The sequence below is a fragment of the Musa acuminata genome, chromosome BXJ3-2, assembly GCF_036884655.1.
Source record: "Musa acuminata AAA Group cultivar baxijiao chromosome BXJ3-2, Cavendish_Baxijiao_AAA, whole genome shotgun sequence".
NCBI lineage: Eukaryota > Viridiplantae > Streptophyta > Magnoliopsida > Zingiberales > Musaceae > Musa > Musa acuminata.
In genome coordinates this window covers 29,385,099-29,405,391 of record NC_088350.1, presented here as the reverse complement: position 1 = coordinate 29,405,391, position 20,293 = coordinate 29,385,099, and the positions used below count along the sequence as shown (strand labels likewise).

The 20,293-nt window shown below is 42.8% G+C and overlaps 3 protein-coding genes across 3 annotated transcripts; 2 read left to right on the top strand and 1 right to left on the bottom strand.

The window, feature by feature from the left end:
* Positions 1-415: 415 nt before the first annotated feature.
* On the top strand, positions 416-6,387 carry LOC103975636 (serine/threonine-protein kinase SAPK10). The gene is made up of 9 exons (XM_009390654.3): positions 416-954; positions 2,560-2,634; positions 2,722-2,823; positions 2,908-2,961; positions 3,054-3,146; positions 3,293-3,385; positions 4,971-5,075; positions 5,147-5,245; positions 5,825-6,387. The coding sequence occupies exons 1-9, from the start codon at positions 778-780 to the stop codon at positions 6,122-6,124; spliced, it is 1,098 nt and encodes a 365-aa protein (XP_009388929.1). The 5' UTR covers positions 416-777; the 3' UTR covers positions 6,125-6,387.
* Positions 6,388-6,968: 581 nt separating this feature from the next.
* Positions 6,969-8,228, bottom strand: LOC135631224 (dof zinc finger protein DOF1.6-like). The gene has a single exon (XM_065138710.1). It carries the CDS (start codon positions 7,914-7,916, stop codon positions 7,218-7,220), a length of 699 nt encoding a protein of 232 aa, XP_064994782.1. The 5' UTR covers positions 7,917-8,228; the 3' UTR covers positions 6,969-7,217.
* A 6,182-nt stretch (positions 8,229-14,410) lies between these two features.
* Positions 14,411-18,401, top strand: LOC103975637 (uncharacterized). The gene has a single exon (XM_009390655.3). The coding sequence runs from the start codon at positions 15,323-15,325 to the stop codon at positions 18,182-18,184; it is 2,862 nt and encodes a 953-aa protein (XP_009388930.2). The 5' UTR covers positions 14,411-15,322; the 3' UTR covers positions 18,185-18,401.
* The last annotated feature ends 1,892 nt before the right edge of the window (positions 18,402-20,293 follow it).

The following is a 20,293-nucleotide window of genomic DNA, read 5'->3' as shown; positions in this document are numbered from 1 at the left end:
TCGGATACATATATCATCTAATTTCCCTATATAACTTAATAATTATAATCCATGTATATGCTGTTCTTCATTCCATAAAATTTTTAAAGCCATTTTATGTTTTCATATTATTCAACAAATTACCCTCTCTGCCTACTTTGCTTTGACTGTGATCAGATCATACTGATATATAAACTAATAGAAACGCCAAATGCTGTTGTTAGTGAATGGTGGCAAATATTTAGTTGTGTGGGGTCCACATGCTCATGCCGGGAGATGCCTTCACTTTTAATTCTTCTTTTAAATTATAAGGAACACACGCTTGGCAATTGATCAGGAAAAGCCATCGTAAGCCTTCACCGTCTGATCAAAGAAGTAACGGTGATCCTTTGATCCCCCGCGGTCGGAAGCGTCGTATGGCGGTTTGCCATCGCCTCTTCCTCCCTCCGTTTCTTTGTGTTCACGGTAACGGCGAAAGTAAGCGAGGTAACGCGGGCTCTCGCCCCCCTCCTTGCCCTCGACTCCCACCGCCCGGATCCCAAAACCCTGACTGTGGCGACAGCGAAAGCGATCGGAAAGGCTAGAGGAAGTGGGAATTGAGTCGAGCTCCACAGCGATCGATCGAACACGGGATCGGACTGGTCACGGAGGCGGACGCGCTCGCCTCGTTAGCTGTCTCTTTACGCAACCGATCGGGGCGAGTGGCCCTCGTCGCGCCACGATCGGAGCGGAGCGCAGGCCCCGGGAGTATTTGATTGGGCTTGGGGGAGGAGGTTGATGTGAGAGCGGCGCGACGGCATGGATCGGGCGGCGGTGGCGATCGGTTCGGCCTTGGATATGCCGATAATGCACGACAGCGACCGGTACGAGCTAGTGAGGGACATCGGTTCGGGGAACTTCGGGATAGCCAGGCTAATGAGGGACAAGCAGACCAGGGAGCTGGTGGCCGTCAAGTACATCGAGAGAGGCGAGAAGGTCGGTTGGTCGCCCGTATGTGGGTTTTCTATTTGGTTGGTTTGACATATAAAGTTCCTATGTTTATTATATTTTTCATTCAATTCAGTTGACTACAAGAATTGTGGTTCGGATATGCCCAAAACCTGAATATCTTCTCTTCAAATTTCTATTTTTAGTTATTTGATGTTAGAAAGCCTATCCTTCGATGCTTTTTTATACATTTAGTGGTTGATTATATCCTAGCTCGATGCATATTCTCTAGTAAGAACTTAGTCGATGGTAAACTCTCTTCTTCTATATTGGGGGCTTCTTAATTCAGATAATTTAACATGTTATCATCTCTAATTCAGATAATTCCTCTATCAATTAAGTCAGTTATAACACTTTGGCGCCATTGGTACTTGGTGTAGTCTTTCTATATTGTTGATTATGGCATAAATGGAGTTGCCATTGCCTTTAATGTAATCTACCACCCAACACTACATTCAGAATGAGAATTTTATGCCTGTCTATATCCTTTTCCACTCTTTGTCTGGATAAGAAAATTTTCGAACATAACATTATTTTGTCATAGAGTTCTTTCTTGTATCCGTGAAAGTTTCTTCTTCTTTTTTTTACCATTGGGCATTATTTAGGTTTTGGACCATTTACATTTTGTGCTTGAGTTACTCTGATTGTCTTCTATCTTGAATAGGACATTTTTTTCTGTTTAATATTATTGGTCTTGGAATTTCAGCCGAAATATTGAGGAAGATATGTTTATATACATGTATATCTATGTTGATCTGTTTGGCCAGAGTGCAATCCAGATTTTTCTTGTTTATGTAGTCGAGACTTGAAATGTTCTAGGTGTTAATATCTATTTAATTCCACCCTTTTCTGTTATCCTTTTTCATTTTTCATTTGTTGCATTTTAGATCTTTGAATGAATGCATTTTAGAGGGCAATTTTAATCTCCAGTCTTTATGGAAATATAGGATGCAATATTATTTGAAAATAAGCAGAGCATTACGATATCAGAATCCTTTTCTAAGCTTATTGGCTTCTACCCTTGTCAATTCCTTGAAGAGTTTTCTATTCTGAAGATCTCATGATGTTTGCTAATAGCACTAGTGGTTTTGGGGCTTCATTTTTGACGTCCCATTTGATAGATAAAACCATGTTCATGGTAATTTTTATTGTCCTTCTTGCATGATCTTTGTTGTGTTGAAGTTCACATGATTTGTTTGACTCTCTCCGTATCATGTTAAAAGCATCATGTACATTGAATAGCTGCTGTTGGGGAATCACATATGTTCAACTTCTGTGCTAGCACTTATTTTCTATCTTTGAAGAGGTATTAGGTATATTGGGTAAAGACTCCATAAACCACCATAGTTTGTCATCTAACTTGCCAAGGAAGCAAAAACACAGGGCAATATAGTGTATAATCTAGGGGCATTGGTGATTTGGCAACATTACTAAGGTTTTTTTTTTTTTTTTTTCGTTATGTCTATCTGTTTGGTTAGCTGCATTATGACGAGAGTAACATTGAACTTGAGATAGAAGTAGTCAGACACACTACTACATTCACACAACTATGTTAATGATGACGTCTTAATTGGTCTCTATTTTCTTGTACAGATAGATGAAAATGTTCAAAGAGAGATAATTAACCACAGATCTTTGAGGCATCCAAATATCATCAGGTTCAAAGAGGTAACTTCATGTCCAAAGGCATATCTTCTTGCTTTTAGGAAATAATTGGTAATTTTTCATCTGTTTATGCTGCTGCAATTTCCTTAGGTTATTTTAACTCCAACCCATCTTGCTATTGTAATGGAATATGCCTCTGGTGGCGAGCTTTTCGAGCGTATCTGCAATGCTGGACGTTTCAGCGAGGATGAGGTTCTAGTTTACCTTATTTTTACTCTTTCAGAATATCTGTTTTATGGTTAAACTGGTCCCAACTTTGTGCATTCTTCCTTGAAGGCACGATTCTTCTTCCAGCAACTAATATCAGGAGTCAGCTACTGTCATTCTATGGTATGTTAAAACAAAAATTCTATGGTATGTTAAAAAGAAAAATCTGTCTTCTATGTTTGACTTATTTTGTTTGTGGGTCTCTTATTGTCAAGCAAGTATGCCATCGTGACTTAAAGCTGGAGAACACCTTACTAGATGGAAGTACTGCACCACGTCTGAAGATATGTGATTTTGGATATTCCAAGGTAAAAATTAGTGTTAGGTTATTACGAAGTAGGTAGCTAGAATTTTCTAAACAAAAGACGATTCACACATTTAAATACCCTCCTTTGTTTTTCCAAAACATTTAGCTTCCTTATATAACTAAGTTACTAGCATGCTGCATTTTCAGTCATCGGTTCTTCATTCACAACCAAAGTCGACTGTTGGAACTCCTGCATACATTGCTCCTGAAGTGCTACACAAGAAGGAATATGACGGCAAGGTATATTTTTCTTACATAGCATTCCTTGTCATCATGTTTTTTCTAGTTCCATACTGAATAATGATGAGGTTTACATAGCATTCAAACGGTCTGCTTTTTTATCGCTAGTAATGCCATTATGTTATCAGATCTTTTAACTTGATGTACGTCTAGAAATTCTGTGATGCTTTTCCTATCATATACATGGAGTCAGACCTAAAAAGCCTATTAAAATATTTGGCTCCTGTTAAATTATCCCATTCTGACTTAAGAATTTGTCCTAAAACAACTATTGAGATATTTGTTCACATGGTACTATTGTTTTTAGTTGTCCGTTTCTTTTTTCATCCAAATTTGGTTTATCCCTTGCAGTTCACTTGCTGGTTTAATAATAGGATCTTCTATGCTGACTTCCAAAGCTTAACTTTCAGAAAAAGGAGTATACTCTTATATAAGCTGCATTGGAAGATGGATTCTTCATTCCTTGAAGGATGAACTCAATATTTATGATTAAACCCTATATTACAACCCAATAATACAATTAGGCTTGGTTTATCATGTGCCTTTTAAGTGAACAGGCTGAATTGGAAGGCGTTTATCATGAATGTGGTGCTCTAGTTTGAAAGGGAGAAATAAATTATTTAAACAAACAGTATTGATCTTACTGTTTATGCTAATGAAACTGTTATTTGCCACATTTTGTGGTGAATAATAATTTCTTCTTTCTGTAACTTAATGATGATGATTTCATCAGGGGTACGAAAATGAAAAGAGGATGCTTCTGCTACATTTTGCATAGGAGTCCTAGTTGCTCGTTTATACAACTTCATGTCATATTCATCAAAGTGTTTGTTTTCTTGATAAAGAAAAATATCCATAACTAGTGATGGCCAAGAAGAGTTACATTTTAGGAATCGTGGATTAGAAAATAGGGGTGGCAGGGTAAGAGGAGGGGTAAAAAGATCTAGTATGTATGGGAGAATCTGAGATATCACTTAGGGTGGGTGAAGGTTTGGATGGTAGTTTATGATGGGGAATCCAAGGACTTGGGTACCTTTGAAGAGATTAAAAAGGCTGATAAAAGGGTACCTTTGGGTACCATATGCCTTTTAATCAGAATCATGTTGTACTATGTATGTTTTGGGATTTTGCCCGACTTTGATTGGTTTAGGTTCATATATATGAGGATATAATTTAAAGGTACTATTCATGGATGTCATGGTGGTTGCAACACAATATGCTGTGGTAACTCTGACCAGTTGATCAGTTAGGTTGGATAAGGGCTGTGAACTACTTGACATTAAGAGTCCTATTTGGTTGTCTGTACATATTGGTTACTGGACACTAAACAAAAGATGAGACAATCAAAGCAACTCTAATTTGTACAGAAAATTAGTGTCCTATATCTTAGTATCAGTTGTAAGAATCAGAGGTAAATGCATGTAGTGTTGCTTTGTAATAGAATTTTTTCACTAGTTTTGTTGTTGACTTCACATAAAATTTTACAGATCACCTCAAATCATGTAACTGTTTTTCCATATTTGTAACCACATTTCATGTTACTATTTTGGTGCTATACCTTATAACACTTGTAAGACTTTTGTAGATCGCTGATGTGTGGTCTTGTGGAGTTACTTTATATGTAATGTTAGTTGGCGCATATCCTTTTGAGGATCCAGAAGAGCCTAAAAATTTTCGAAAGACATTAGAGGTAATGGTTTCTTAATGCTTTATTGTCTGAACATTGCATTATCTAACTGACCTACCTACTGTCTGTTGCAGCGTATATTGACTGTTCAGTACTCAATTCCAGACTATATTTATGTATCTCCGGAGTGTCGACAGCTAATCTCAAGAATTTTTGTTGCCAATCCTGCCACTGTAAGCACTTTATGCTCAGAAAGTAGTCATTAAGACCAAATGACAACTTCAAGCATGTACTACAAAAAGACTAATCTTCAGTTGCATTTTGAGGAAAAATAATACAACAGAATGACTTTCTAATCACAAAACCTGCCATTTCTTTCCCATTAGTTATAGAACTAGTGTTCTGGTTAAACAAAAATTAACTTGTTAGTACTATATGTCATAAGTAAGAAGGTCTTTCTTCAAGGGTGCCAAGGTTTTTGAAATGGGACAAAATGATAATCGGGGCCAGGAGCATGCAGGGAAGTGAATGGAACAAATTTTTGTTCCAGGTAGGGAGGATATCATTATGTTATTGGGAAATTGTCCCAGGAATTGACTTGCATTGGGCCGTTTTGTTTTTACCAACCACGACGATTGTCTTTTCGTAGTTAAGATATATCTAATGCATCTCTGGAGGAATACTATCCTGAGACTTGAATCTGATTTTGTGACAATTACTCAGTTCATCGAGGGATAGAATTCTTACTGTGGATCTTATGTATTTGATATTTGGTTCACAAATTGCCATATGTTGATTATGTTAATCCACAGAGAATTACAATTCCCGAGATACGCAACCACGAGTGGTTCTTGAGGAACCTTCCTGCAGATCTGATGGATGACAACAGGACGAGCAACCAGTACGAGGAGCCTGATCAACCAATGCAAAGCATTGATGAGATAATGCAGATCTTAGCTGAGGCAACCATACCTGCAGCTGGCACTCGTGGACTCAATCAGTACCTGACAGATGGTCTTGACATTGATGATGATTATGATGATATGGAGGATTTGGACTCTGATCCTGATCTTGATGTCGACAGTAGCGGAGAGATGATTTATGCCATGTAAACTTGTGGTTGGATCAGCACACTAACCATCTTGAGCTATATGGGGGAGTAGATGTTTGTTGTGGTCCTTTTGCTCACACGAGGTATCAAATCCCAGTTCTCATCTTTCCTCATCTCAAGGGACTTGTATTAAAGCAAATGCATAGAACCTTGACCGCAGTCTGTTGGGCCCAGTGCGTTCCTGCATACCAATTATAGTTGTATATTATCTTCTGGGATTTCTGCTTATTATCTACTAATAGCTAAGTAATTGGTGCTCTGTTACTATGGTTTTTCATGAAGTCGGCCATATGCTGCCCTTCTTGATCTTTTAGACACATCTCATTTAGTGAGTGGATTGTTGGCAGACGAGTCAATATGGTAGGTAACGAGTTTTACCTGCAGACAAGTGCTGCTGTTCATTGTTCGACCTGAATTTAATTTTCGCTTAAATGCATTTACATCGGATTTCATGTAGCCGGAATTATTGGGTCTACACTTTTTGCAATCACTGCAGCTTTGCATATGATGTATCAAATGTAATGGTCGTGGGATGAATAGACTGTTTCATTTGTTTTCTAGAAAAATACTTTAGTCAAGAAAATACATTTTTTATATTTATTTGAAGTAAATTTTTAATGTTACTCCAGCATGCTTAATAGTTTGCTAATCATTCTCTTAAAGTTTTTTAAAAAATAAGTTAAAAAATATTAAAAGGCATTACTACTTACTATAGATAAAATAAGAACGTTTTATTAAAAATAATAATAACGTTAATTGTAGACCAGACTCGGTAAGGGTTAACAAGCACAAAACTAACCATTTAACTCTGTGATCCGAGACCCGAACGATGAATATTATCTAATTCTACATGATCAACACAATCAACATTAAAAGCTGACAGAAGCGGACAATGGCGCACGAGACAGAGAGAGAGAGAGAGAGAGAGAGAGAGAGAGAGAGCATGAGGGGGTGTTTTCTAAAAGCAAAGCATAGCGGTACATCGGAGACACCTGCGAACAACGGAAAACGTGGGCCGTCTAAAGAGAAACCAAAAGTGGACAGGCCTCCAACACACAATATTCACGGGAATGTCATCGTCTTCAGCTGTCTAGCTAGCGGAACTCCCTCGCCGGCGCGGCGCCACCATCCGCTGGAGCGGAGATCGCGAGGTCCGTCCACGCGGAGGTGGCGGGTCCCGGAGCGGCGAAGCAGTCGCCGCCACCGACGCCGGCCCCCACTCGCCACGCGTCCCCGGGCTCGTCGAGCAGCGAGTGGGGCCACAGCAGGGTGGACCCCAGCCCAAACCCCATCTCCTCCGCGGCCCTGGCGCTGCACCCGAGCCCCAGCCCCAGGCCGAGCCCGAAACCGGCCCGGCCGGGGAGGAACGGCTCGTCCAGCCCCAGGAGCCCTGCCTGGACCGGGCCGCCGGGGATCAGCGAACCGTGGCTGGGCGGTGGTGGCCCGTCAGGGGCGGCCACGAGTTCTGGTACCGAGGGGGGCGGTGGCGCGGAGAGGGCCGGCAGGGCGAGGCCGGGCCTCAAGGCGGCCGCGGTGGAGGGGGACGGGGAGGGGCGGAGACGCTTGCGGGAGGCGCCGCCGATGGGGACGTTGCGGAGGGAGCCGCCGAGGGTCCAGTACCGGCGGCACGACTTGCAGAAGTGGCGCGGCTGCGACATGTTATAGTTGTTGTAGTAGCAGAACTTGGTGTCCCGCGACTCGCACCGCGGGCACCGTTCCTTCGCTGTCGCCGCCACCGCCGGCAGCTCTCCTTCCGCCGGACGCCGCCGTCCCTCGCCAGACTCCACCGGCATCGTGCTTTCCCCCCCAAATTCTCCCGGAGCAAGGATCGAACTCTCACGTAGCGGTTTCGTGCGTGTCTACTATGTATGTATGCGGAGGCTTAATAGCTCTCAGGGTTTTCGAGTGGCGAAGTTGGCGTTGTTAATTTATATAGACAGGGAAGGAGAGTCCTCTGGGAAGGTGCGATGAAGAAAGAGATCAACATATTCCACGTCGTTGTCTTGGTCTGTACGGAGTGGCTCCAAAGGCTGAGTTCAAGAGGAAGGGGGGGGGGCGCCTCATTTGCAGTGATCAGAAGCTGCTCTCTTGGCTCTCAGAACTTTTGGCTCTTTTGGTGTTTCCATCTCTCTCTCTCTCTCTCACAGACATACCTTCAAGTCCTTCAGCTCTGAACGAGAACAGTTTCACAACAGTGCGAGGTTTGGAGAGCAGATTACACAATATCGACACCGCACTCCGTTCTTGATGCAGCATGTACCAAATCTGTAGCCAGGAATCGACAGTGGTATACTGCGGTAAGCATCTCTGAGGGGAGGGGAAGCTGGCCTCCTGGAGCTAAGCCCTGTGGGGTCATGTGTAGCCTGGTGCTGCATTGGCCACAGGATTCTCGCGGCCCCGGCGGGGTTTCCAGTAGCCGACTGGCACGCTGGAGCCGCTGACCGAGTGCCTGCCTGCGAGACCAGGCGCCATTGGCCGCTGCTGCTGCTGCAACTTTGGCTGCTAGCATTTGGAATTTTCTGACATGATGGATCGAGGGAGGAGCTCCTCTCTACTGGTACGTTGGCATGGATACGGTAGCAGGGGGAGGAGACGAGAAACCTTCTGCGCGAGGACGAATGCATCAGTCTGATCATCAACTCGAAACCAGTCCTCTGTCACTGTTGAACTAAACAGTGTCGCAACAGTGTTCGACAAATATGTCTCTCTGTCTCTTCTCTTTTACTCCTTCCCACTGCCGATTCTGCTCGTCCTTTTTCTTTCTCTGTCTCTCTCTCTCTCTCATCATATATATCTCCATGAACATCAACATGTAAAGCTTGGACGCATCAGGGAGATGCATACGTTCAAGTGCGTTGAGCTCAAAATAAAACCTACCCTCCTGTTGATGCAACTCGAAATATGGATCCAAGAAAGAAGAGATTTCGTGGTAGAAGAACATCCTCCGTTGACAGATTCTGATACGATTTCATGAATGCTTGACGTGGGACATAGTTTTTTCTCGTTTACGCTCGTTTATACTCTTATAATATTCATGGGTAAGATTAAAAAAATATTAAAAGATTGGGGGTTTTCTTTGGTAAATTATCCATGTAATCTTTAATTAAAATACTTCAAGGGACCTTTTTGATAAATGGCATGGCTGTGCTGAAACGAGAGCGAGGTCATGGGACCCCAACACGGTAATAATTGAGGCGAGACGGAGGAGGATTAGGGAATGCGCCGAGCTCGATGAGGGGAATCACTACTGATGGATCGCGATGCGATGCGGTACGGCGTGACGAGGCCGATGGGCGCCATGGCCACCCACTCCGTTCAACACGCTCACGGGTTGGTTCCTCGATCGCGCCGCCGGGGCCGGGCCGGGCCGGGCAGGGCATTGGCCGGCGCACCGCCCCGGTTCCCGAGGACAGCTTGCCCCGACCGGACCGCTCGTGCTCCCTCGCCTGTGGAGGCGGGGAACCGACGCGTGTCGGCCGTCGCCGGGTGGTGGACGGTGGACTCGAGTTCCAAGGCAGCGCCCTTGTCGTGGCCTTTTCTGGATACGTCTCTTTCATCGTCCCCCTGCGTGCGCCGAAAGGCATGCTTCTGCTTCCTGACCGTCGCGCCGCTGTCCCATCGAGAGCTACGAATCATCGTGTTGCGGTTATTACATCTGGTGATGCGATTGATTACCGCACTCATGCAACCAATCATTTTGATATAGGATCGATTCTTATTGTTGCCATCACAACCTCAGAAGTATATAAGCATTGGTGGCAAATGTTGCGACCAAAATGCTGCAGCTGGCCACAATGATCGCCACCGATCCGATTGATTGCCTATTGTTTCTGAAGTAAAAGGGAACGGGAAAATGAAGAAAGACGGAATAGCTGGAAGCGATCCACCATTTCACAAGGTGGAAGATTCGTTCCTCAGAATTACAGGTCTTGGCTTCTCCTCCAAAGTTGGGTTTTTGAGAGAATTGAGCCAACAAAGATCAGCTGTCGAGCACCAGAAACAACTCAATCAATCTCATGCTCTGGGACATGCGAATACCAGGCAGGAATCATCCCTTTCTGCCAAGTTGGCCTGGTGAAAAAAAGAATCCGGCTTACTGGCCTCCTCTGCTTCCTCACGTTCTTCTGCCATTGACCAGGTACATGAAAAGGCCTCTCTTTGAGTTCCTGTGCTGACTGCTTTGGGTTGTCGGACTTCGTATTCCTTCCTCTTCGGCATTATCGTGGTGAACTCGATCCCACCAGCCTAACTCACAAGCTTTTCCACATCTTCTGACAGTTCTTGATGCAGGTAATGGCAGAGTAGAACTGGCATCTTAAGAATTGAATGTCCTAATCCAGGTCCACATTGCTTCGAGATCAAATAAGCCCTCTGACGGCTATAGGAGTCATCATCTCCAAGTGTCGAGCAGAGAGAATTGAAAGATCTAGCACGCTCGGAGAACATCCAATATGGAGTTGAATACACGAACAAGTAAGAACATGACGCTTCTATGGGCTACAGCATGTTCATACGAACGCTTAAACAACAAAGTTATCATTTTTCAGGGCATGTTCGTGTTGCAATCTCCTGAGCTTTGGATTTTATCCTCCACATGTTGGATTTTATGTGGATGTTTGTATTATATCTCAGTGCTGTTCAAGTTACAATCTTACGTGGGTAAATATTCTTTGCATGAAGGAGAGACAAATCGTGAAGACCACTGTTTGTCTACTTTTCTGCACTTATTTTTGAGGGGTTTAGAACTTCATGCAAGAGTTTGCCCATGAACTAGTAAGCTTGGGGGTAGCACATACCCTTAAAGAGGGACAATGGGCCTCAGTTACCTATGAACTTGAACTGGAGAGTGTATTATTGGCCTATTCATCTTGTAAACACCATTATATTCTTTTTGTGTCACTGCCAGTCTGCCACCTATAGTTTCATTTATGAAATTATTTTATGATGCATATACAATTGTAGATAAGTGAAGTATCTTTTAGTATGGTCCAATCTGAAGTCCTGAAGATTGTGCATTATTCTGTAAGATTAAATTTAATACTTCATAATTGAACATAACAGGTTTGACAACAAAACGACATGTAGAAGCAATGGTAGGTTTTCTGCTGCTGCAGTATCAATCCAGATGGGAATATGCAGGGCAATGAAACCTCCAGGTAACAATTTCCTACGACTAGGCATGTATTATGAAATCTTCCGAGTGAAGCATGTAGCAGTTCAGCAATCAAATGGAAATTTCAGTTTCACTGAGGACAAGGATGATAATGGAACCCTCAAAAAAGGTTATGAAAGACTGATACTTTCTTGCAGGCACAGTATGCAAGCGTCCAATGTACTGGGGTGACTTCTGCTTCAGATATCTGACCATTGAACTGAATTCAAGAAGGGAAGATTGATTTAGTGGCTTGCCTTTGTAAAGCTTTCAGTTCATCATCTCTGAAGATCTAATGATGAAATTTCTCTTTTCCAGACTTTCTGGTGGGGCACAAAGTGCATCCTAACAATTACATTCAACCAACTGCCTCAGTCTTTGGGGGACATAAGCAAGCAATCTTGAGGAGCTCAGCCAATCACCTGGGAGGCTTGTGCTTGAATGGAGTAGGCAATAAGGCTACTTTATTTTGTAGCTCAGAAACCTAGGTCCATGATCCTCAGTTTTGAGTCAGAGTCCAAGATCTACCACTGCACTGTTCCAGCATCAACCAAGAATGCAATCAGGTGCAGTTTATAAGTTTATTTGAATCACACAAGCAAGGTTCTTGACTCCACCAAAATTTATTGAATTGTTCATGAGTTTTTTCTTTTTTCTTTTAGTTCAGAACAAAATTCTCTGAACAATTCTCCTGAGCTTATTTTTTTCTCAGTATCACCTACTTTATGCTGTTCATCTATCTTCTCTTGCATGATTAGTCTTTAACTACAAATTCTGATTTTTATTATCAAACAACTGTTCTGTTTTTATTTTCTCAAAGGAAAAATCTGTCATCATATATTTATCTTTTTTTTTCTCTTTTTCTTTGTCCTGAACTTATTGCTTTTTTTCTTTTAGGCTAAATCTCTTGGCCCTAATCATCACTGGAAAAGAACAAGAGGGACATGAGGGAAAGAGATGGGGTCTGAGCTCCATCTGAGATAAAGATGACACCTCTTGATTGATCCTTTAAGCAGCACATCCACTAAATATTGTCCAAGTGGGCCAAATCTTTTATTAGTAGACTATGAACCAACTAAAGCTTTGTTTTGGTCTCTAAAGAAGAAAGCAAGCGGGGAACCCCAAAAGGGTGCATTGGGACTATAGAGAACAGTATCATAAGTTTTGGCTGCTTCTTTCTTCAACGCTGCAAGCCATGCGCTGACGCCACCGTTTGCTTCGGAAATGAGGCATTGGAAGCGCACAGTGCACAGGTTTAGTCAATGCTTCAGAGGTGGACATCAGCTATTTGCACAACAGATAACAACAAATGATAAGGAGATGTGAAGAACTCCAAAGTCCACTCTCGAGACACATCAATAATCCATGGCGGTGGGGTTGTCCTTGGGATGTGACAGGTGGGTAGTCCTCCAAGCGTATAAAGTTTTTGACAGACAAATTTGATGCACTGTGCACACCTCTCTCCATGCATTTATGAGGGAAAAATAAGATGCCACAGTGCGGAAAGAAACTACCAGGTGGAAATTACTGCAAGGCCATGCCAGTTCTAGTGATCTGTATTGTTCTCCATGACTAGAAATGTGATTGATTCATCAACAGACCATTCTTTTCGTGTGAAATCAGTGGATACTATTCAGATGGAAGTTTACTGCAACAAACAGAGGTAAGGCTCAGGTAATTTCTTTGTGGCATCAGATAAAGAACATGTGTAATGCTCCCACCAAAGTTTTACTGCAGTCATTTCAAGCATTGACTGCATTTTTTGGGTTCTGTGAGAACAAAGCCTACCTTAAACACAGCAGAATGACTATTTAAGCCACATTCATTTGTTAACATCTGAACTGCTGCTTGCAAGAGCCAAAGGGGGGAGGGGGGGTGGGGGCATTTCCCATGTCAACTTTTTGTTGCTCGAGGCTTGTGCTACTTGACAAGAAGAAGACAATTAAGTGCCTTTGGTCAACAGGAAAAAGAAGACAAGAGAGAATCTATCTGAAAGAAGATAGAGATAGAAGAGGCTATGTTTACAGAAAAACAAATAAAAATCTCATGGATTGACTATTTTGTTGGTAGCAGAAAGATTTTGGGTTTGAATGGAAGATTGAGTAGCTGAAATCTTCCTGTGCTGACCTGCCAACATCTCCAATGTCAATGTTCTAAACACAGCCTGACTTCCACATGACTCCTCCCCAATGAGATAGATGGCTTCTTATCCAGCTCCTGGTCAAATTACAGGACCCTTCTTTTCATAAATAGTTGTCAATGTGTTTTCCATAGGAGGCGATAATGATTTGCTGGAATGATGGCGACCAAATTGATAGTGTTGATGAGTGTGGTCCAATCTAAGCTTCTGTTTGATTAGGATATATTATCTTATGGTAACAAATTTCAAAGAAAGTTTCACTTTGACATCATGATGACATTGAAGATCATGCTTGACCTTGTTTCATGAGCATTTGAAAATATAATTGTCTCAATCCTACACTGACCATTTGTTTGTTCATGATGTTTATTAGAGAAACAAGTAGCACTGTCAGACTTGTCATTTTAGGAAGTTTCATGGAACTTCTAATTGATTTTTTCTCTCATGAGTAATCAATCATGTTTGGCATTTGTTTATGATATGCAACTAATGGGTTATAGAAGTTCTACAAAGAAATTGCAGTTTTACAGTATGCTATATGAATCTTTTAATTCTATCATTGAGTAATAGTCTGTACTCAGTATGATGTTCAGTGATTCAACTCAATCATTTCCCTTGTTGGAGGTAAGATAATGAATGACATAAGATGTAGATAGAACTATACTAATTTGCTCCTAATGGAAGGAAACCAAAGGCCAATCCCAACATCTTGATCACACTCCATAAACAGTGAAGAACAAGGGGGCCAAGATGTAGAGAAACAAAGATGAGAATCTAGAATAACTTGCCAGTGCTTTAGGCTGCACCACATTAACTCGATGTAGAGCAGGTGATTGATTGACTTATAACCAAACCACAAGAGGTGGAAAGAGGACCACTACAGTACACATCCCATGATGGATTGGTTGATGAGAGTGATGTGGCAGTTTGATAAGTCAATGAGCATCCTATTGTTGTTGTTCTTGACACTGTAAACAATGAGCTCATTTGTTTGTTACCAGACTTGTCTTTCCTTGTTATGCTCTTTTACTGAGAGTTGAGGAGGAGAGAGGGAGAGGAGAGAAGAGAGGGGTTGTTTTGGGTGGTGGCACACAATCAATGCATGCTTGTGTGGCTTGACCATTGTAGTAATGGAGCTGATGGCAGAGGTGGCCTGCCTTTAATTTGCTGCAGGGAAGGGTTGGTGAAGATGAACAAACAGGGAGGGAGACATTAAAAGAGAAAGAGTGAGGAGGGACAGAGAGAGAGAGAGAGAGAGAGAGAAAGCAGTTGGGAGGGAGAGTCAGTGAGCGTGCGAGCTCGGTGTTGTTTCAACCTTGACAAGGAAAGATCTGTTTTGACTTCTTTCTGGACTGTCTTGGAGGCCACAAGATCATCCCCTTTGATCTGTTTTGTGTGCTGTGTTGCTTCTCTCTTTGGTTGAATCGTTGAGGTTTCGCTGGATCTCTGTTCCATTTGCTTGCCTTCCTCCACCTCCTTGTTCTGGTCTGAATCCAGCTCTGTTGGGTTTGGCTCTTTGGCCTCTGATCTGATTGAGGAAAAGGAAAAGGAAAAGGGGTTTTGTGTTCGGAAATCATACTTTCAACCTTTTGTTTCGCTACTCCCCCTCTCTCTCTTTCCTTCGATGGATGAGGTCCGAGTCTTCTCAAAGTTGTCATCTTTGCGAGCCTTCAATGGGAGTGGCGGAGATTAGGGTTTGAATGTTGCAAAAGCAAAAGTTTACTGAATCTTTACCTTTACTTCCATTCTCTTTTCCAGCTCGATCTCGTCTGGATCATTTGGAGTTTAGTTTTTGAAAGAAAGTTCGGATCTTTACACTCTTTGTGCTCCTCCGAAGCGAGACTTTTGATCTGAGCCTGATGGCCTTCTAAGGTTCTTGGCTGGGAGGGCTTGGATGAGCAGCATACATGCATCTCTCTCTATGGAAGCCCATTTCCCACTGCGCCGCCCTGATCCTCGACAAGAAGAGCCGGTGGCGAGGCGGCGCCGCCACCGGTGGTTCGTCGGAGGAAGGGGCCAGGCAGCGGCGGCCCTCGATGCTCCGGCAGCTGCAGGAGAGCAAGCTCCGCGAGGCCCTGGAGGAGGCCTCTGAGGATGGCTCCCTGTTCAAGTCCCAGGGCATGGACCCCGAGGCCGAAGACGAGGGCTCCATCAGCCGGTCGAGATCGCTCGCCTGCCTCCGCGCCCAGCGGGAGTTCCTGCGGGCCACCGCCCTCGCCGCCGAGCGCACCTTCCTCTCCGCCGATGCCATCCCCGCCCTCGAGGAGGCCTTCTCCAAGTTCGTCATCATGTACCCCAAGTACCAGTCGTCGAACAAGATCGACAGGCTGAGGTTGGACGAGTACTGCCACCTCTCCGCCGCGGGCGCCAGGGTGTGCCTCGACTACTGTGGCTTCGGCTTGTTCTCCTACCTCCAGAGCTTCCAGAGTTGGGAGTCCTCGGCATTTAGCCTCTCGGAGATCACCGCCAATTTGAGCAACCATGCTCTATACGGTAGCGCCGAGAAAGGCACTGCCGAGTACGACATCAAAACTCGGATCATGGACTACCTGAACATTCCTGAGAATGAGTATGGTCTCGTCTTCACCTTCAGTAGAGGTTCTGCTTTCAAATTGCTCGGCGAGAGCTACCCATTTCGTGCGAACAAGAGGCTGTTGACGATGTTTGACCACGAGAGCCAGTCTGTGAATTGGTTGGCCCAGAGTGCTAGGGACAAGGGAGCCAAGGTCCATAGCGCATGGTTCAGGTGGCCGACGCTGAAGCTCTGCTCTACGGAGCTGAGGAAGCAGATCTGTGGCAAGAAGAGGAAGAAGAAGAAGGACTCGGCGACCGGGCTCTTTGTGTTCCCCGTTCAATCGAGAGTGACTGGGGCAAAGTACTCGTACCAGTGGATGGCTTTGGCCCAGCAGAACAATTGGCATGTGCTGCTCGATGCTGGGTCTCTGGGTCCCAAGGACATGGATTCTCTGGGTCTGTCGCTCTTCCGACCAGATTTCATCATCACATCCTTCTACCGGGTGTTTGGATTTGATCCGACAGGTTTCGGATGCCTCCTAATCAAGAAATCTGTGATGGGAAGCTTGCAGAACCAGAATGGCTGTACTGGATCAGGAATGGTGAAGATTGTTCCTGTGTTTCCTCAATATCTGAGTGATTCTGTAGATGGTCTTGATTTGTTGGCTGGAATCGATAATGAAAGGATCGTTGAAAATGGTGAATCATCCATGTCTGATGCTCATAGAGGATCCCTGTTGCCTGCATTCTCAGGTGCATTCACATCAGCTCAAGTAAGAGATGTGTTTGAGAGCGAGATGGATCAGGATAACAGCTCCGATCGTGATGGGGCAAGTACAATCTTTGAGGAGACAGAGAGCATTTCAATCGGGGAGGTAATGAAGAGTCCAGTTTTTAGTGAGGATGAATTATCAGACACTTCCTTCTGGATTGATTTGGGGCAGAGCCCATTTGCATCAGACCATTCAGGGCAGTTGAACAAGGTGAAGAAGTTGGGATCTCCAATGCCGCCGTCATGGTTTACCAGAAGGAAGAATAATAAAAGGGTGTCACCGAAAGTTGCATCCATGAACTCGAGGAGGCCTATTGGTGATGATCATGTCCTATCTTTTGATGCAGCTGTTTTATCAGTCTCACAAGAACTAAACCATGTAAAGGAAGACCGAGAAGAGCCTTCAGATTATGGGACAAAAGATTCACGCTTCCATTATGCGAGCGAGATCAAGGAAGAATCCAAAGTAAAAGATGCAACAGGCAAACGTGCCATCAAGTTTTCTTCCGCCAATCGAAGTAAAATCATTAGCTCAACTTCTGTTTGTGGATGGGATGATGATTACGAGAATGGCACAACTTCTGAAATTTACCCTGAAAACCATACCGAGTTCAAAGACAGTGCCATAAGAAGGGAAACAGAAGGTGAGTTTCGGCTGCTAGGGAGACGGGGAGGAGATAACAGCAGGTTTATGGGTGGAAAGTTCCTGGGTGTGCAAGAAAGTGAACTAGCATCAAGTATGGATCGAAAGGTCTCTTTCAGCATGGACGGCAATGGAGCTGCAGAAGTATCTTATCATAATTCTGATGCTGGTGAAGTGTCTGGGCGTGCACTAGGTTTAGGTTATGACGATTATTATGACAATGCCATTCATGATGCTGATGATAATGATGCTCAGGAGTGGGGCAGATTGGAGCCTGAAATTTTGTGCAGAAATCTTGATCACGCGAACATGATGGGTCTCAATAAAACAACTCTAAGACTACGATATCTGATCAACTGGCTTGTGACATCATTACTGCAGTTGCAATTACCAGATCCTGTTGGGGGCAGCAGTGTGCCGATTGTCCAGATCTATGGCCCAAAGATTAAATATGAAAGGGGTGCAGCTGTGGCATTCAACGTGAAGGATCGTAGTGGGGCAGTGATCAAGCCAGAAATTGTTCAAAAGCTGGCTGAGAAAAATGGTATCTCCCTGGGCATTGGCTTTCTTAGTCATATAAGTGTCATGAACAATCAGAAAAATCTACATGGAGAAGGTTTAACAGATACTTCATTCCACCATCCTGCAAACAATCGCCAGGAGACAAAGAGTGATAGTAAGAATACTGTGACCAGGGTGGAAGTTGTTACTGCTTCGTTGGGGTTCCTCACAAACTTCGAGGATGTGTACAGGTTGTGGGCATTTGCGGCCAAGTTTTTGGATCCTTCATTTCTCAAGAATGATAGATTGTCCACCATTGCAGAGACTTCGGAGACATAGCACTGATGTTTGATTCCTCCAGATTTTCTCCAGATTGAAGTGAAACCGGCAGCCTCCTGTGTTGCTCAACAAACATGAACTATCATGAGCAGCTGTGAAGGTTTGTTTAGGAGATGCAGATAATTAAAAGCACAAGATGGGAATTTAATCCTTTTCTGTATTTCTTATGCATCATCGAAACTTTTGACCTAAAATAATTAACAATTTGTGGTGCTCAGTTTGTTGTGTTTCACGTGAATTCGTTCATTCATCTTTTTCTAGGAATCGATATTTTTGTTTGATGTCGAGTTTGCTTTTGCAGTATGTATCACAAAGGTATGAACCGAACTTCTCTATCAAATGATGTTTGTAAACCTGAAATTGGGTGGGCACAAAATTATATTTGCTGTTTTGTGAAAGTCTCCTCACTTTGATAGGAAGACAAAACAAGCAAAATTTGAAGTTTCTCTTCTCTTATTCTTATAAGCTCTGTGTCATATCTGCAAGTGTTGCTTTGTTCATTGTTTTGAGAAAGCTTTTGATTGAAGCAAAAGTTGGTCACTAGTGTTCCTTAATGAGCTCAGTTTCCTGTTGGGTATGTGGACTAACAGATGCTTTTGTATGTCTCAAATTTGCTAAGATTATGGTGAGCTGTATTAGTTTTCTTTCATATGACCTAAAATGTAGTAATACTAACTGCATTACTTGTATTGATATCAATCATGAAGGATTAAGCTAGCTTGTGGAGTTTCCACAGAAGTTTCACATTTCCTCTTCCATGAGACAAAAGTCAGAATTGATAATTGATAGAATGATAAAGATGCTTGTTGTTGTATTTCCAAATCTCATTTTCTATTGATATAGCTGAGTCCACAAATATACTTTCCAGCATATTGATTTGTTTTGTTTGGCTCACACTTGTTTTGCCAAATACATGTGGTGAGGTGGATAATTGTGGGTGGATTGCCACCTCATTTGACAGGTAAATCTGAAGGAGTTTGAGATGAGATTTTCTTACCTTACTGCAAGCTTTTACCAAAATGGCCAAGAATTGTGTTGCTGATCCTGACATTTTGTCCATCATTAATAGCACATTATTCAAGAAAAGCCTTTAATTGTGCTTTGTATATAGCAAAGACTAATCTTGCAATTTCGACCTTGTCCACACTGATCTCTCTCTCTCTCTCTCTCTCTCTCTCTCTCTCTCTCTCTCTCTCTCTCTGTGTGTGTGTGTGTGTGATGACCTGAATGGGATAGATTACCATGTACTATTAAATTACAATCTTTACTATGCAAGAAAAAGACGATGTTTACCAAAATCTGCAGAAAAAGCATATGTGCAAATCTTACATAGTGAAAAAAGGGTTATCCTTAAGGCTGTTTACATCACAATAAAAATCATTATCATACCCATGCATTTAACTCTTATTAATAGTACCTATGTGAACATTCAAGGGAAAAAACACATAAGTTATTAATGACAAGCAACACAACTACAAATGAAATCATCGAAAAAGGCAATGCTACAGTTCTTGAATACTTGAACGTTTGTGTTACAGGACAAGGATGATCAACAGGTCAAACTTCCAAACAAATGTTCCAATTATGATATGTTGTTGGGTAGTGCCAGATAACAACAAAGAGAGAGAAATCCATCAATGTAACATACTTGAGCACAAACTGCCAATGATCATCATTAATGGACCTAATCCACGTCAAACAGTTTTTTAACTATGATACCTGAAGCTTTCTGATGCATATTACTCATATGGGACAGTCTTTAAGAACACTATGATAAAGAGATAATTGAATTAGATAAGTGAATCCATCACACCAGATTAAGAAAGGAGTTTTAAGGAGCTCAGTCAACTTTGCATCAGGACCCCCACAGGTTAACCAGATATCTAACACTTAGACCAATATTTAACATACTATTAACTTGAATTTTCCGGATGACCAACAGAGTATTCTTTTTGGGGATTGCAATATCACCTTGAAGCAGCCAAGAATAGAGTTTCAACAAAGAAATGACATGTTAGTGGCCCTTGCAAAAAGCCAACTTAAAAGACAATTTGGTAAACACCCTGATACGTTATATTTTAGGTCCAAGACACATTACAGCCGATGTCA

Excerpts from the sequence above, each read along its gene's own strand:
- LOC103975636 (XM_009390654.3), top strand. The coding sequence starts at position 778 with ATGGATCGGGCGGCGGTGGCGATCGGTTCGGCCTTGGATATGCCGATA. Across the intron at positions 955-2,559 it reads ACATCGAGAGAGGCGAGAAG|ATAGATGAAAATGTTCAAAG; the intron begins GTCGGTTGGTCG and ends TTTCTTGTACAG. Across the intron at positions 3,386-4,970 it reads AGAAGGAATATGACGGCAAG|ATCGCTGATGTGTGGTCTTG; the intron begins GTATATTTTTCT and ends AGACTTTTGTAG.
- LOC135631224 (XM_065138710.1), bottom strand. The coding sequence starts at position 7,916 with ATGCCGGTGGAGTCTGGCGAGGGACGGCGGCGTCCGGCGGAAGGAGAG.
- LOC103975637 (XM_009390655.3), top strand. The coding sequence starts at position 15,323 with ATGCATCTCTCTCTATGGAAGCCCATTTCCCACTGCGCCGCCCTGATC.